The following is a 14,870-nucleotide window of genomic DNA, read 5'->3' on the forward strand; positions in this document are numbered from 1 at the left end:
GGACACAACACAGTCATAATACAACACAACACAGTCATAATACAACACAACACAGTCATAATACAACACAACACACAACACACTATATTTCACACAGAGGACACCTAGATATAACAAAACAATGCATCAGTGTATTGATTCAAAATCAGAACACATACAAATACTTAACAGATCCAAATATTGCACATGACCAAAAATATCCTAAAACACTGCGTACTACCACAGCTATCCCTAGACATAACGAACAAAACGAATGCTGCCAATGGGATTCTCCTCCAAAGTTGTGCTCATGCCCAGACACAACACAGTCTGCTGTGTTGCAGTAAACACAACCAAATAAACTATTCTTCTCACTATCGCTCATCCGTATATTCATCAAAGATAATCAGTCCCTCAGGATTGTTGCTGATATTTGCAGGCTAAGGTGCTTGATTTAGCTGCAGCAACTCTGACATTCTGCACTGATTCTGTCTAATTTATTGTGAAACAGAGCTGAGGAGGGAAAATGTTTGTTGACGTGTCGGTTGATTGAACCATATTATGCAGTAAATGTACGGGTGGTGATTGGATGAAATTGCGTGCTTCTTTTTGTACTGCGTCGATGGGTCAGTGTTATGCTATAATATTGCGATGATTAGACTGTTTTAATGCGAAAGGAGTGCAGTGATTGGGTCAAATTTGCAAGCCCTTGCATTATATGCAGAGAACTGTTGATTTTTCCAAAACATTTGCGATCGGGGAATCCTGTAGGGACTGACTGACGGCATGTCAAGTGGCAACATTAAAAGGCGTTACGGGGTTTATGCACCAACGATATGCTTATGCTCTCTATCATACGTAGTTGGCTTTTAGTAACGGTGTGCTGAAAGTGACAGAAATGTGTAATGATGATGATAATTGCATACATTCCAGTGCATAGATATTTGCAATAGTAGGCCCCTGTACCATTCTCCTGTGACACTGCCTTCTGGTTGGCCATAATCGTCTCCTCATTGTATCACCTGACCTTTGACCCTCCTATGATTGATGCGCCTATACGGGGGGAGGGGCTTCCTGAGGTTTATTATGAATACAGACTCCAGACAGAGCCAGCGTCGCTACAGTGGCGGTGGGGGTTGGCGCCGGGCTACGGGTACTCCCTCAATGTCATGTGAAAGTGATACTAACTACCCCCCCTACACTACAGTACCCCTCTCTCCTCCCCCACCCGTTCAGGCACAGTGGAGCGTTCCAATATCATCTGTTTATAAAAAATAAAACAACCACTGCATCATTTTTAGGGTCTGTTCTAAAGAGGTGGAATTGCGTCTTTCCTTCCTTCCGATCTTCCTTCCTTGGAGTGATCATGTATGATAGGGACATGATAGGGGACAGTGTGGTTTCCACTACTTTGCGTTCACCAAGTGATTATCTCAAGGAAGGAGAATAATAAAGATGCAAAAGAGATGTAAGTATTTGAACTGGGACTTGGGCTATATTAGCTAGAGAGAGGTTTGTGGCGACTCATGGCTGCCATTTCAGAGATGCCATCCATCATTCACTTTCTTCAGCCTTTTTCTTGAACAGACTGAACACCCCCATTTGGTTTGAATGATTGATCACATCCATTGATTGTCATTTAGCCTGCCCATCACTAATACTAAATCAATATGTCTGTTGATGTGTTGGAGACTTACCTCTGGGTGTTGGTGAGTTAACCCTTAGTGTTCTATCGTCTGTCCTGGTGGTGGTGTTTGCTCCCAGTCGTTCCTCCACAGGCCCTGCTTTGGCCTCGGAAAAACCCATGTCTGGTGAACTCTGACTGGGCTGAGTTTCGGTGACCGGGGCCTCTTTAGTTCCAATGTCGGTGCTTACGGTCGAGGCCAGACGTCTTGTGGTGACCCTGGTTTGTGGGGATGTGGGTGGGGTGCCAGAGTCAAGGGGTTGTCTGGTCAGTGTGGTCTCTACCTGTGTTGGGTTGACGGTGATCCTTGGTGGAGTTGTGACCAGGGTTGTGGAGACTGTGGTTTGTGGGGATGTTAGGGGGACAGAGGCTGTGAGAGGGTCACTCTGGGGAACAAGTTCATCTTGGATCTTCGTTTCCTTGGAGAAAGACTTAGTGGTGACACTCCAACTGTGCTTTGGCGTTTGGGCCGTTTCTGCCGTTTCGTGTGTTATTGTCTGTGGCAGTATGTTTGTGCTGGTGAGACTATCGGAGGATATATCAACCCCCTGAGAAATAGAGGATATGGAATCTAAGACAGCGGTTATAGAATCTAAGATATCTTGGTTTGGTTGTGTGTTCTTGTTAGGAGTGACTGTCTGTGGATTTGTTACTGTTCTTATCTCAGTGGAGCTGGGGTGACCTTCAGTCCAAGAGGTGATGGTGGAGGACTGAGGGCTTTTATTAATACCCTCCTCCACAGACCCTGAATTTTCCGGTGAATTCTCAGGCTCCGTTCGTCCCTCTGTTGGTCCCTCTGTTGGTCTCTCTGTTGGTCCCTCTTTTGGTCCCTCTGTCGGTCTCTCTATTGGTCCCTTTGACAGTTCCTTTGTTGGTCCCTCTGATGGTGTGGTCCTTTGGGGCCCTGCATTCTTAGTCTGTGACTTGCCTCCAAACGGGTTGAGCGAAGGAAACGACGGCGCCGCCGGGAGTGGTGGGAACCTGGACAAGCTGGGCTGCTTTGGCAAGTACGAGCCTAGCCAATAAGACCATCCCTTACTGGCAGGCAGTCCTGTCGGCTTCGTAAGATCCGCCTCTTCATCCGCAAACACCGTGGTGTGGAGAAGAATGGCGAGGAGAGAGCACCATAAGCACAAAGCCATCATCCGATGAAGGTGATGCATGTTGCCGACAGTGAAGCGGAGCGGCTAGTTAGGCACCGGTCACATGCTGTCCTCCATTCCCCGGGCCCCCTAGGGCACGTTGGCTCGCTCTCCTGTGAAGTGACCTAAAACACAGATGCACACAGGACATTGAGTGACATACTTTCACTTTATCACAGTACAGTTAGTTTGACTTGATACATGGATATGTGTTGTTGAGCTGAAATGTGTCTGCTGGCTTGTTTTTACTGGAGAGGTTATTTAAACGGGACGTTTCATTTCGTGCTTGACCTGTTTTTTGTCTGTTTTTCCAGAGAATATAATATCACATGTTGATGATATTATACAACCCATAATACAGCAGGGCAGCCATTAAAATGGACTGCTGAAGTTAGCAGGCCGGGAAAATGTTGTCCACCACAAACCGCCACAAGAACGACGGTGTTATTGGACACATATACTTAGTGGTGTCAGATTCTGAGGTCAGTATTTATGTGAGGAAGTTGTGTGTCATTCATATGTATACTTGGTAAGAGTCTTGGGACAACTAAACATGAAATATACTTCTGACCAATCACAAAAGAGACTTTCCAGATGTCATGTATTTTCTCAGCACTTTAGTTAGCGCTAACTTTTACATAATGTGTGTGTGTGTGTGTGCGTGGGGGGGGGTCCGTCCTCTGTATAGAAATGGAAGGGGAACTCTTTTCTTGGATGGGAGGAACGGGTAGTTCAAAGTCTCTGTCCAGTTGCCTCAGTGAAGAGATTGGAGCACCGATGGAATTTTCCATTGAGAACAACCTGTGTGCTTTAGTTGTGTTTGAACCCACCTCCCTCCAACTCTCTTTCATTCCCCGTTTGATTTGTTCTTTAAAACGGGGAGAAACCCTCTGCTTAAGTGAGAGTGTGTTTTCCTGTAGTGAGAGAATAACATCAGTATTCAAGACAATCAGCCATTTACTCTCTCCTGCTCTTCATCAAGCTCTTTCCTTCTTTCCCTGCAAATATATTCCTCTGCTTTTTCATCTCTCACCCCATTTTCAGTACCTCCCCCTCTATCTCCTTCACTCCTTTACACCTTTCCATTTATTTCCCCATACATCTCTCTCTCTGTCACTCTGTCCTACGCTACATCTCTCTCTCTGTTACTCTGTCCTACGCTACATCTCTCTCTGTCCCTCTGTCCTATGCTACATCTCTCTCTCTGTCCCTCTGTCCTATGCTACATCTCTCTCTGTTACTCTGTCCTATGCTACATCTCTCTCTCTCTGTTACTCTGTCCTATGCTACATCGCTCTCTCTCTCTCTGTTACTCTGTCCTACGCTACATCTCTCTCTGTTACTCTGTCCTACGCTACATCGCTCTCTCTCTCTGTTACTCTGTCCTATGCTACATCTCTCTCTCTCTCTGTTACTCTGTCCTATGCTATATCTCTCTCTCTGTTACTCTGTTCTATGCTACATCTCTCTCTCTGTTACTCTGTCCTATGCTACATCTCTCTCTCTCTCTGTTACTCTGTCCTATGCTACATCTCTCTCTCTCTCTGTTACTCTGTCCTATGCTACATCTCTCTCTCTCTCTGTTACTCTGTCCTATGCTACATCTCTCTCTCTCTCTGTTACTCTGTCCTATGCTACATCTCTCTATCTCAAGTGTAGCTCATAACACAAACCGATCAATCACCTTTTAATAGCACTACCCTAGGCCTGATCTCTCTACAGGACATTCAGTGACTTGACCCTGTCTCTGTGCCCCATGTAGTGTTGACCTTAGTGGGCCTCACTACCTCTCTGAGCCTTCCTGGGGGTAGTTGGCTGGATACTGAGGCATGAGTAGTGGTGCTGAGGGGCACACTCAGAAACATACAACTGCCCACACATTACTGCCTTCTATCAGGACTCTGAGTGTACATGCTTGAAATACATTTCCATTGAGGAATGGTTGTACTTAGAGACCCACCCACGTCCACTCACATCATAGTCATCACACACACACACACACACACACACACACCAAAGCCCCCAAGACGTTAAAACCTTTCGAACCAGTTGGTTCATTCTTGGTGTGTTACAGAAAGACAAATAAACGGTACTTAATGCCGTCTTTGTAGAACACTGAGATATTCGTTGTGACATTCTGTTCTTCAGAAGAAACACGTTGCCTTTTTAGTTCCACGCTAAACCATTCGCTAAACCATTCGCTAAACCATTCGCTAAACCATTCGCTAAACCATTCGCTAAACCATTCCAATTAGCTATTAAGCTTGAAAAAACTATGCCTCTGCCCTGATCGGGTTTTTGTTCAATTTGACACATATTGATCAATTATTTACACAAGGGGGATTATGCATCATTTAATTTGGCTAACATTCTCAAATTTCACTTCCCTCACTATCAATTACACAGGCATGCCAGCTTCCTGTTTCAGTCAGAAGATTACCTGACTAATTAGTGTCTATGCCTTTCATAGAGAGCAGAGTTAAATATACCCCCCCCCCCCCCCCCCCTCACCCACATGGTACATCCCTAATAAGCTTACAGTGCCTTGCGAAAGTATTCGGCCCCCTTGAACTTTGCGACCTTTTGCCACATTTCAGGCTTCAAACATAAAGATATAAAACTGTATTTTTTTGTGAAGAATCAACAACAAGTGGGACACAATCATGAAGTGGAACGACATTTATTGGATATTTCAAACTTTTTTAACAAATCAAAAACTGAAAAATTGGGCGTGCAAAATTATTCAGCCCCCTTAAGTTAATACTTTGTAGCGCCACCTTTTGCTGCAATTACAGCTGTAAGTCGCTTGGGGTATGTCTCTATCAGTTTTGCACATCGAGAGACTGAAATTTTTTCCCATTCCTCCTTGCAAAACAGCTCGAGCTCAGTGAGGTTGGATGGAGAGCATTTGTGAACAGCAGTTTTCAGTTCTTTCCACAGATTCTCGATTGGATTCAGGTCTGGACTTTGACTTGGCCATTCTAACACCTGGATATGTTTATTTTTGAAACATTCCATTGTAGATGTTGCTTTATGTTTTGGATCATTGTCTTGTTGGAAGACAAATCTCCGTCCCAGTCTCAGGTCTTTTGCAGACTCCATCAGGTTTTCTTCCAGAATGGTCCTGTATTTGGCTCCATCCATCTTCCCATCAATTTTAACCATCTTCCCTGTCCCTGCTGAAGAAAAGCAGGCCCAAACCATGATGCTGCCACCACCATGTTTGACAGTGGGGATGGTGTGTTCAGGGTGATGAGTTGTGTTGCTTTTACGCCAAACATAACGTTTTGCATTGTTGCCAAAAAGTTCAATTTTGGTTTCATCTGACCAGAGCACCTTCTTCCACATGTTTGGTGTGTCTCCCAGGTGGCTTGTGGCAAACTTTAAACAACACTTTTTATGGATATCTTTAAGAAATGGCTTTCTTCTTGCCACTCTTCCATAAAGGCCAGATTTGTGCAATATACGACTGATTGTTGTCCTATGGACAGAGTCTCTCACCTCAGCTGTAGATCTCTGCAGTTCATCCAGAGTCATCATGGGCCTCTTGGCTGCATCTCTGATCAGTCTTCTCCTTGTATGAGCTGAAAGTTTAGAGGGACGGCCAGGTCTTGGTAGATTTGCAGTGGTCTGATACTCCTTCCATTTCAATATTATTCGCTTGCACAGTGCTCCTTGGGATGTTTAAAGCTTGGGAAATCTTTTTGTATCCAAATCCGGCTTTAAACTTCTTCACAACAGTATCTCGGACCTGCCTGGTGTGTTCCTTGTTCTTCATGATGCTCTCTGCGCTTTTAACGGACCTCTGAGACTATCACAGTGCAGGTGCATTATTAACGGAGACATGATTACACACAGGTAGATTGTATTTATCATCATTAGTCATTTAGGTCAACATTGGATCATTCAGAGATCCTCACTGAACTTCTGGAGAGAGTTTGCTGCACTGAAAGTAAAGGGGCTGAATAATTTTGCATGCCCAATTTTTCAGTTTTTGATTTGTTAAAAAAGTTTGAAATATCCAATAAATGTCGTTCCACTTCATGATTGTGTCCCACTTGTTGTTGATTCTTCACAAAAAAATACAGTTTTATATCTTTATGTTTGAAGCCTGAAATGTGGCAAAAGGTCGCAAAGTTCAAGGGGGCCGAATACTTTCGCAAGGCATTGTATATAGGAAGATAGACAGCCCAATTTAAGATAACATGGGGTTGGAGTTCTCAGTTATTCTCACACATAATCATTAGGTTATTCTATGATTTTAGCTACATGTCTACCATCCTGCCATGTGGAAATTGTGTATGTCTCACAACTGTCAACTGCATAAGACTTAAAACATGGGAAATCAAGATTAGAATTGTTGTTTGCCTCCGTTTAGTCCTCTGTGAGCAGTCTGTTAGGGAGCCCTCTGTCTTTCCTGACATGCAGCAGAACAAGTGGAAAGAGAGAATGAGAGAGAGTAATAAAATAAGATAAACGTGTCTGTGGGAACATTTACAAGCCTTCTCTTTCTTCACTGGTGTTTTGTTCCACTGCACCTGACAAAGACAGGTCCTGTCCCACTGCACTGTGCTCAATGGAGCAGAAAGAGAGAGTGAGAGAAGGAGAGAGAGGGTTGGAAGTCATGTCACGACAGGGGGATATAGATGGAGAGCGAGAGAGAGGGTGAAATATAGATAGTGGAAGGAGAGGAGATATATATAGAGAGAGACAGACAGACATGTTGCATTCTGACTTCATGACAGTCCACTAACTCCTTTCTATTCTCTCTAATGCTTCACTCAGTTTATTGCTAAATCTCTCCTTTTGTGTTTTGTGTGTGTGTGTTTTATTTTTTTATTTCACCTTCATTTAACCAGGTAGGCTAGTTGAGAACAAGTTCTCATTTGCAACTGCGACCTGGCCAAGATAAAGCATAGCAGTGTGAACAGACAACACAGAGTTACACATGGAGTAAACAATTAACAAGTCAATAACACAGTAGAAAAAAAAGAGTTTATAAGCATTGTGTGCAAAAGGCATGAGGAGGTAGGCGAATAATTACAATTTTGCAGATTAACACTGGAGTGATAAATGATCAGATGGTCATGTACAGGTAGAGATATTGGTGTGCAAAAGAGCAGAAAAGTAAATAAATAAAAACAGTATGGGGATGAGGTAGGTAAAATTGGGTGGGCTATTTACCGATAGACTATGTACAGCTGCAGCGATCGGTTGAGCTGCTCAGTGTGTGTGTGCGCGTGCGCGCGTGCGTGAGTGAGAGTGTGTGTATGTGTGAGTGTGCGGCGTGCCCTTCCTTACATGTGCGTGTACTCTCACCCACTCTCTTAACCACCACCCATCACCATGCCAACAATCCCATCACATCCTCAAACACACTATAGGATTATCAGCATTATTCTGTCATTATCCTTTCTGTCATTTACATTCATCTCCAGGACAACGGCTTAAGTGGTCTGATGTGTGACCGCTGTGGTACTGAGAGGATAGAGATGGATATCTGATTGGAGACCGGTCCTTCAACAGCCTTTTAACATTTTACACTAATGAAGTGATTTTAAATTAAGAATATTGGTTAGGTTTATGAGAGAGAGAGAGAGAGAGAGAGAGAGAGAGAGAGAGAGAGAGAGAGCAAAGGCTATGGAAAGGTAGAGCTAGCAAGAGAGCACAGAGGATAAAGGGAGAGAGGGCTGGAGAGAGAGAAAGAGGGAGGGAAGAAGGCTGAAGGGTGTCTAGTGAATTAGAGGTGTGGACTCTTGTCCTCCCTGAGAGATTGAAATGGATTCTGCTGGAGCATTCGCAAATGGAGATGACTTGACTCTGGGCGATACCACTTATGTTTAACAGGTTGACCATAGTCTCATGAAGGCACAGGGATTGATGCTTCACACTCCTTGGCAATGGACTGATTTTCGTGCACGTCTCAGATTTGCTGAAGTGTGTGTGTTTGTACAGTGCCTTCAGAAATAATTCAGCGTGAGCGAGCGAGTTGGAGAGTGAGGAGGGCTATATTAACAAAGCCCTGACACCCCAGTCTTTTCATCCTATCTAGCTCACTTCACTGGCCTTGGGTCTGGACAGGAATGTCAATAAAACAGACTGAATCAAACTGGCCACGTCATCTTTAGCGAGTACAGATTTATTCAGTCATGTAGGTGGGCGACACTTCATTTGAAGGTAGAAACATTATTATCTGAAAGTATACTTTATGGGCCAGTTTCCCAGACACAGATTAAGACTGGTCTTGGACTAAAAAGTGCTTTCCATGGAGAATCTCCATTGCGAATCCTTTTTGATCCCAGACTAGGCTTGATCTGTGTCTGGGGAAGCTTTCCTATGGGTAATACTCCTGGTTTCATTCCTGCCGATTTTTGAGAAATAATGAGACATTATTATCCATCATTTAATCCTACATTTGACTGAATATTAAGATTTTTCCTCAGTATTTCACAGTACAGTATCTGTCTAATATGTGCATACTAGTACACTTGATTTATTGTTTAAGTATTTCCTAATGATCAAATATATTATTCTAAAAGCTAGACTATTTCTAATTAAAACATTTCAAGTTTGACCTGATCAGTTACATCAATGAGTGTATCCAAGTATGAAATGGCTTCTTCAGGACCATGTTTTACAATATTACTCAGATAATGATCTAGACGTAAAACAAGGGGGTCCATACTAAAGTCTGTCAGCCCGGATGTTGTTGAATTAAAACATGGGGGTCCATACTAAAGTCTGGCAGCCCGGATGTTGTTGATGTAAAACAAGGGGGTCCATACTAAAGTCTGTCAGCCCGGATGTTGTTGAATTAAAACATGGGGGTCCATACTAAAGTCTGGCAGCCCGGATGTTGTTGATGTAAAACAAGGGGATCCATACTAAAGTCTGGCAGGTCGGATGTTGTTGATGTAAAACATGGGGGTCCATACTAAAGTCTGGCAGGTCGGATGTTGTTGATGTAAAACATGGGGGTCCATACTAAAGTCTGGCAGTTCGGATGTTGTTGATGTAAAACATGGGGGTCCATACTAAAGTCTGGCAGGTCGGATGTTGTTGATGTAAAACATGGGGGTCCATACTAAAGTCTGACAGGTCGGATGTTGTTGATGTAAAACATGGGGGTCCATACTAAAGTCTGGCAGGTCTGATGTTGTTGATGTAAAACAAGGGGGTCCATACTAAAGTCTGACAGGTCGGATGTTGTTGATGTAAAACATGGGGGTCCATACTAAAGTCTGGCAGGTCGGATGTTGTTGATGTAAAACATGGGGGTCCATACTAAAGTCTGGCAGGTCGGATGTTGTTGATGTAAAACATGGGGGTCCATACTAAAGTCTGGCAGGTCGGATGTTGTTGATGTAAAACATGGGGGTCCATACTAAAGTCTGGCAGCCCGGATGTTGTTGATGTAAAACAAGGGGGTCCATACTAAAGTCTGGCAGGTCGGATGTTGTTGATGTAAAACATGGGGGTCCATACTAAAGTCTGGCAGGTCGGATGTTGTTGACGTAAAACATGGGGGTCCATACTAAAGTCTGGCAGGTCGGATGTTGTTGATGTAAAACATGGGGGTCCATACTAAAGTCTGGCAGGTCGGATATTGTTGATGTAAAACAAGGGGGTCCATACTAAAGTCTGGCAGCCCGGATGTTGTTGACGTAAAACATGGGGGTCCATACTAAAGTCTGGCAGGTCGGATGTTGTTGATGTAAAACATGGGGGTCCATACTAAAGTCTGGCAGCCCGGATGTTGTTGAATTAAAACATGGGGGTCCATACTAAAGTCTGGCAGGTCGGATGTTGTTGATGTAAAACATGGGGGTCCATACTAAAGTCTGGCAGCCCGGATGTTGTTGAATTAAAACATGGGGGTCCATACTAAAGTCTGGCAGGTCGGATGTTGTTGATGTAAAACATGGGGGTCCATACTAAAGTCTGACAGGTCTGATGTTGTTGATGTAAAACATGGGGGTCCATACTAAAGTCTGGCAGGTTGGATGTTGTTGATGTAAAACATGGGGGTCCATACTAAAGTCTGGCAGGTCGGATGTTGTTGATGTAAAACATGGGGGTCCATACTAAAGTCTGGCAGGTCGGATGTTGTTGATGTAAAACATGGGGGTCCATACTAAAGTCTGGCAGGTCGGATGTTGTTGATGTAAAACATGGGGGTCCATACTAAAGTCTGGCAGGTCGGATGTTGTTGATGTAAAACATGGGGGTCCATACTAAAGTCTGGCAGCCCGGATGATGTTGATGTAAAACATGGGGGTCCATACTAAAGTCTGGCAGCCCGGATGATGTTGATGTAAAACATGGGGGTCCATACTAAAGTCTGGCAGGTCGGATGTTGTTGATGTAAAACATGGGGATCCATACTAAAGTCTGGCAGGTCGGATGTTGTTGACGTAAAACAAGGGGGTCCATACTAAAGTCTGACAGGTCTGATGTTGTTGATGTAAAACAAGGGGGTCCATACTAAAGTCTGGCAGGTCGGATGTTGTTGATGTAAAACATGGGGGTCCATACTAAAGTCTGGCAGGTCGGATGTTGTTGATGTAAAACATGGGGGTCCATACTAAAGTCTGGCAGGTCGGATGTTGTTGATGTAAAACATGGGGGTCCATACTAAAGTCTGACAGGTCGGATGTTGTTGATGTAAAACATGGGGGTCCATACTAAAGTCTGTCAGCCCGGATGTTGTTGATGTAAAACATGGGGGTCCATACTAAAGTCTGGCAGGTCTGATGTTGTTGATGTAAAACATGGGGGTCCATACTAAAGTCTGGCAGGTCGGATGTTGTTGAATTAAAACATGGGGGTCCATACTAAAGTCTGGCAGGTCTGATGTTGTTGATGTAAAACATGGGGGTCCATACTAAAGTGTGACAGGTCGGATGTTGTTGACGTAAAACATGGGGGTCCATACTAAAGTCTGGCAGGTCGGATGTTGTTGATGTAAAACATGGGGGTCCATACTAAAGTCTGACAGGTCTGATGTTGTTGATGTAAAACATGGGGGTCCATACTAAAGTCTGGCAGCCCGGATGTTGTTGATGTAAAACATGGGGGTCCATACTAAAGTCTGGCAGGTCGGATGTTGTTGATGTAAAACATGGGGGTCCATACTAAAGTCTGGCAGGTCGGATGTTGTTGATGTAAAACATGGGGGTCCATACTAAAGTCTGGCAGGTCTGATGTTGTTGATGTAAAACATGGGGGTCCATACTAAAGTCTGGCAGGTCGGATGTTGTTGATGTAAAACATGGGGGTCCATACTAAAGTCTGGCAGCCCGGATGTTGTTGATGTAAAACATGGGGGTCCATACTAAAGTCTGGCAGCCCGGATGTTGTTGACTCAGAGTGAGGATCAACAACCATCTAATTTTCCACATCACTGCTTGTCTCTCTGAAACCAAGCTAGCCAATGTTTGGCTGTCCTTTTAGAAAAACACCTGGTGTTGTACGTATGTCATTGAAGCTTGAATGCTTCATAGTCCATATTGAGGTAATTTCCTTCCAACTTCAAATCCAATCCATGAGTCTGATAAAATCTGAATTGAAAATAATGGTAAACTCTCCTACTCTCCAGGGTCAGTTGAATTGTGTTGAGATGGAGTTGACCCCAGCCTGCAGATGCAATATGTCGGAGAATGGATTTGACATTGCCGGCCAGTCACGGTCAATAGTCCCCAGTGGTTATTGACTGTGACCATTCCTGTGTCCTGGTTTACCTACTGGTCAGAACAGCAGCCACCCACCAGGCTAGGATCCAACAGGTCTGAATCACGACTGACCAGGTCCAGAGGAGTCACAGTCATGGCAGCTAGAGGAGCCAACACCCAACCATTTCCTATTACATCCAGTGGTACTTCAATCTGATCAGGAGTCGCACTTAAATGAACAACTAAACATCTTGCCATCTGTGGTCTATCAAATGTAACTAGGTTCATCTCGGATCATGACTGAAATCTGCTCGATTAACATTAGTATCTAAGTAAGAACAGAACCCGTTTTATACTCCCCAAAGAGTTATATTACATCTCACCTAATCTGAATACCGTTCCCCCATGACGTATTCAACCATTCAACCTGCTTGATCATAGATCCTATGTTCATCCAGCCTTTCTCTGGTATCCATTTCCCCACTGCCCTTACTACTGACAGAGTGAACAATAAGCCTACCTGCCTGTGAATACCTAGTTATTAGAACATCACACCAACGTTAGTTTTAGCCTTTGAGTCAATGAATGTGACGAACCTGCCTATGACAAGCGTCACCCACTCAGACACCAGCGTTCCACTGACTAGCTTTGCCATGGTGACGACCGTATCAAAAGACGTCTTGCTAATCCTGTGAAGTGAGGGTCTTAGTGGTCTGCTATGCTGCTTTTACCAGAGTGCTGCTACCGCTGATCCTACTGGTACATATGTGCTACACACACACACACACACACACACACACACACACACACACACACACACACACACACACACACACACACACACACACACACACACACACACACACACACACACACACACACACACACACACTGTCATGCTATAGAGGTGGAGGATGTTTGTATAGACTCCAATACACACGCCTATAGTATCCACTGACTCACATGATGACATGAACGCCATGAATTTCTACAGTATACATACACATGTTCATAAATTCATCAGAATGTACACACACACACACACCTATGTAGACAAGCAATCCCAGGCATACATTAACACAGGCAAACACACACACACTGCTGACCATGGCTATGCTGCAGATTTAGCCCAGAATGATTCCTTCCCTCCTCCTGATGCTAGTCAAACAGCCTCAGCTGCTGCCGCCGTGTGTGTGTGTGTGTTAATGTATGCCTGGGATTGCTTGTCTACACAGGTGTGCGTGTGTGTCTACCTATAAAGGCTGTAATAGAAGAGTGTGTGTCTTGTCATCTGGAGAGATTGAGCAGCTGAATCCACACCCTCAAATGTGAGCTTGTAGAAAGTGTGTTTTTCTGTAAGAGTGAGAGTCTACCTATAAAGGCTGTAGAGGAAGAGTGTGTCGTCTCGGTGACGGTGTGTGTGTCATTCTCTAACAGCTCCTTTACCTTTTTTCTCTATACATGAGGATCATAAACTACACACACACGCACGCACAACATCGAAAGTGTTCAGAATAAAAGAGAGCCACTCACCCAACCACAAGTGAAAGGGAAGAGGTTGTGAATCCACTAAATCCAGCAGGGAGCTGCAGCAGAGATCCGTCTCCCTGTGTGTGTGAATGTGTGTGAAATTGTGTTCCAGGCACTCACTCTCTCACTCTCTCCCTCCCTCCTATTCTCGCTCTCTCTTATATTCTCTCTCACTCTCCCTCTCGTACTCTTGTTGGCTCCCTCTCTATCATTCTCTCTCTTCTTGTTCACTCTCCTCTCTGTCAGCCTCTCTTCTCCCTCCCTCCCTCTCTTCTCCCTCCCTCTTTCTCTCCCTCCCGTCTCTCTTTCTGCCCCTAACCCCCTGCATAAGTAGTCCAGTGTGAAGCTCTGTGACAATGCCTGTGGCCACACCTCACTGAGCAAATTGTTCATTAGGAGAGTCTCTCTACAGTGTGGACACTAGCCACTATATAGTTAGACGGGCAAGAATGTCTACACTCAATCTCAAGTACACTCAATCCCACTCACTTACAAGTACACTTACAAGTACACAACAAGTATACTTACAAGTACACAACAGACACAAATGTATTAGCAAGCACACACACACACACACACACACACTTTGACAGTGTACAGTCGTGGCCAAAAGTTTTGAGAATGACACAAATATTAATTTCCATGTTTCCTGCTTCAGTGTCTTTAGATATTTTTGTCAGATGTTACTATGGAATACTGAGGTATAATTACAAGCATTTCATAAGTGTCAAAGGCTTTTATTGACAATTACATGACGTCACCAAACTGTTCCTTGATGGTTGGGAGAAGTTGCTCTCGGAGGATGTGTTGGTACCATTCTTTATTCATGGCTATGTTCTTAGGCAAAATTGTGAGTGAGCCCAC

General features: G+C 44.2%; 1 protein-coding gene across 1 annotated transcript in view; it reads right to left on the reverse strand.

Annotated features, from left to right (window-relative positions):
- The window catches only part of LOC110490582 (proline-rich transmembrane protein 4), a 40,935-nt gene extending 26,605 nt beyond the window's left edge, over positions 1-14,330 (reverse strand). The window contains exons 1-2 of the mRNA XM_021564015.3: positions 14,010-14,330; positions 1,677-2,930 (exon numbers count right to left, since the gene is read on the reverse strand). Of these exons, the coding sequence (XP_021419690.3) occupies positions 1,677-2,826 (1,150 nt within the window). The 5' untranslated portion in view covers positions 2,827-2,930; positions 14,010-14,330. The remainder of the gene's footprint in view (positions 1-1,676; positions 2,931-14,009) is intronic.
- Between the last annotated feature and the right edge of the window lie 540 nt (positions 14,331-14,870).

The sequence above is a fragment of the Oncorhynchus mykiss genome, chromosome 15 (assembly GCF_057628025.1).
Source record: "Oncorhynchus mykiss isolate SJ-2025 chromosome 15, ASM5762802v1, whole genome shotgun sequence".
Lineage (NCBI taxonomy): Eukaryota > Metazoa > Chordata > Actinopteri > Salmoniformes > Salmonidae > Oncorhynchus > Oncorhynchus mykiss.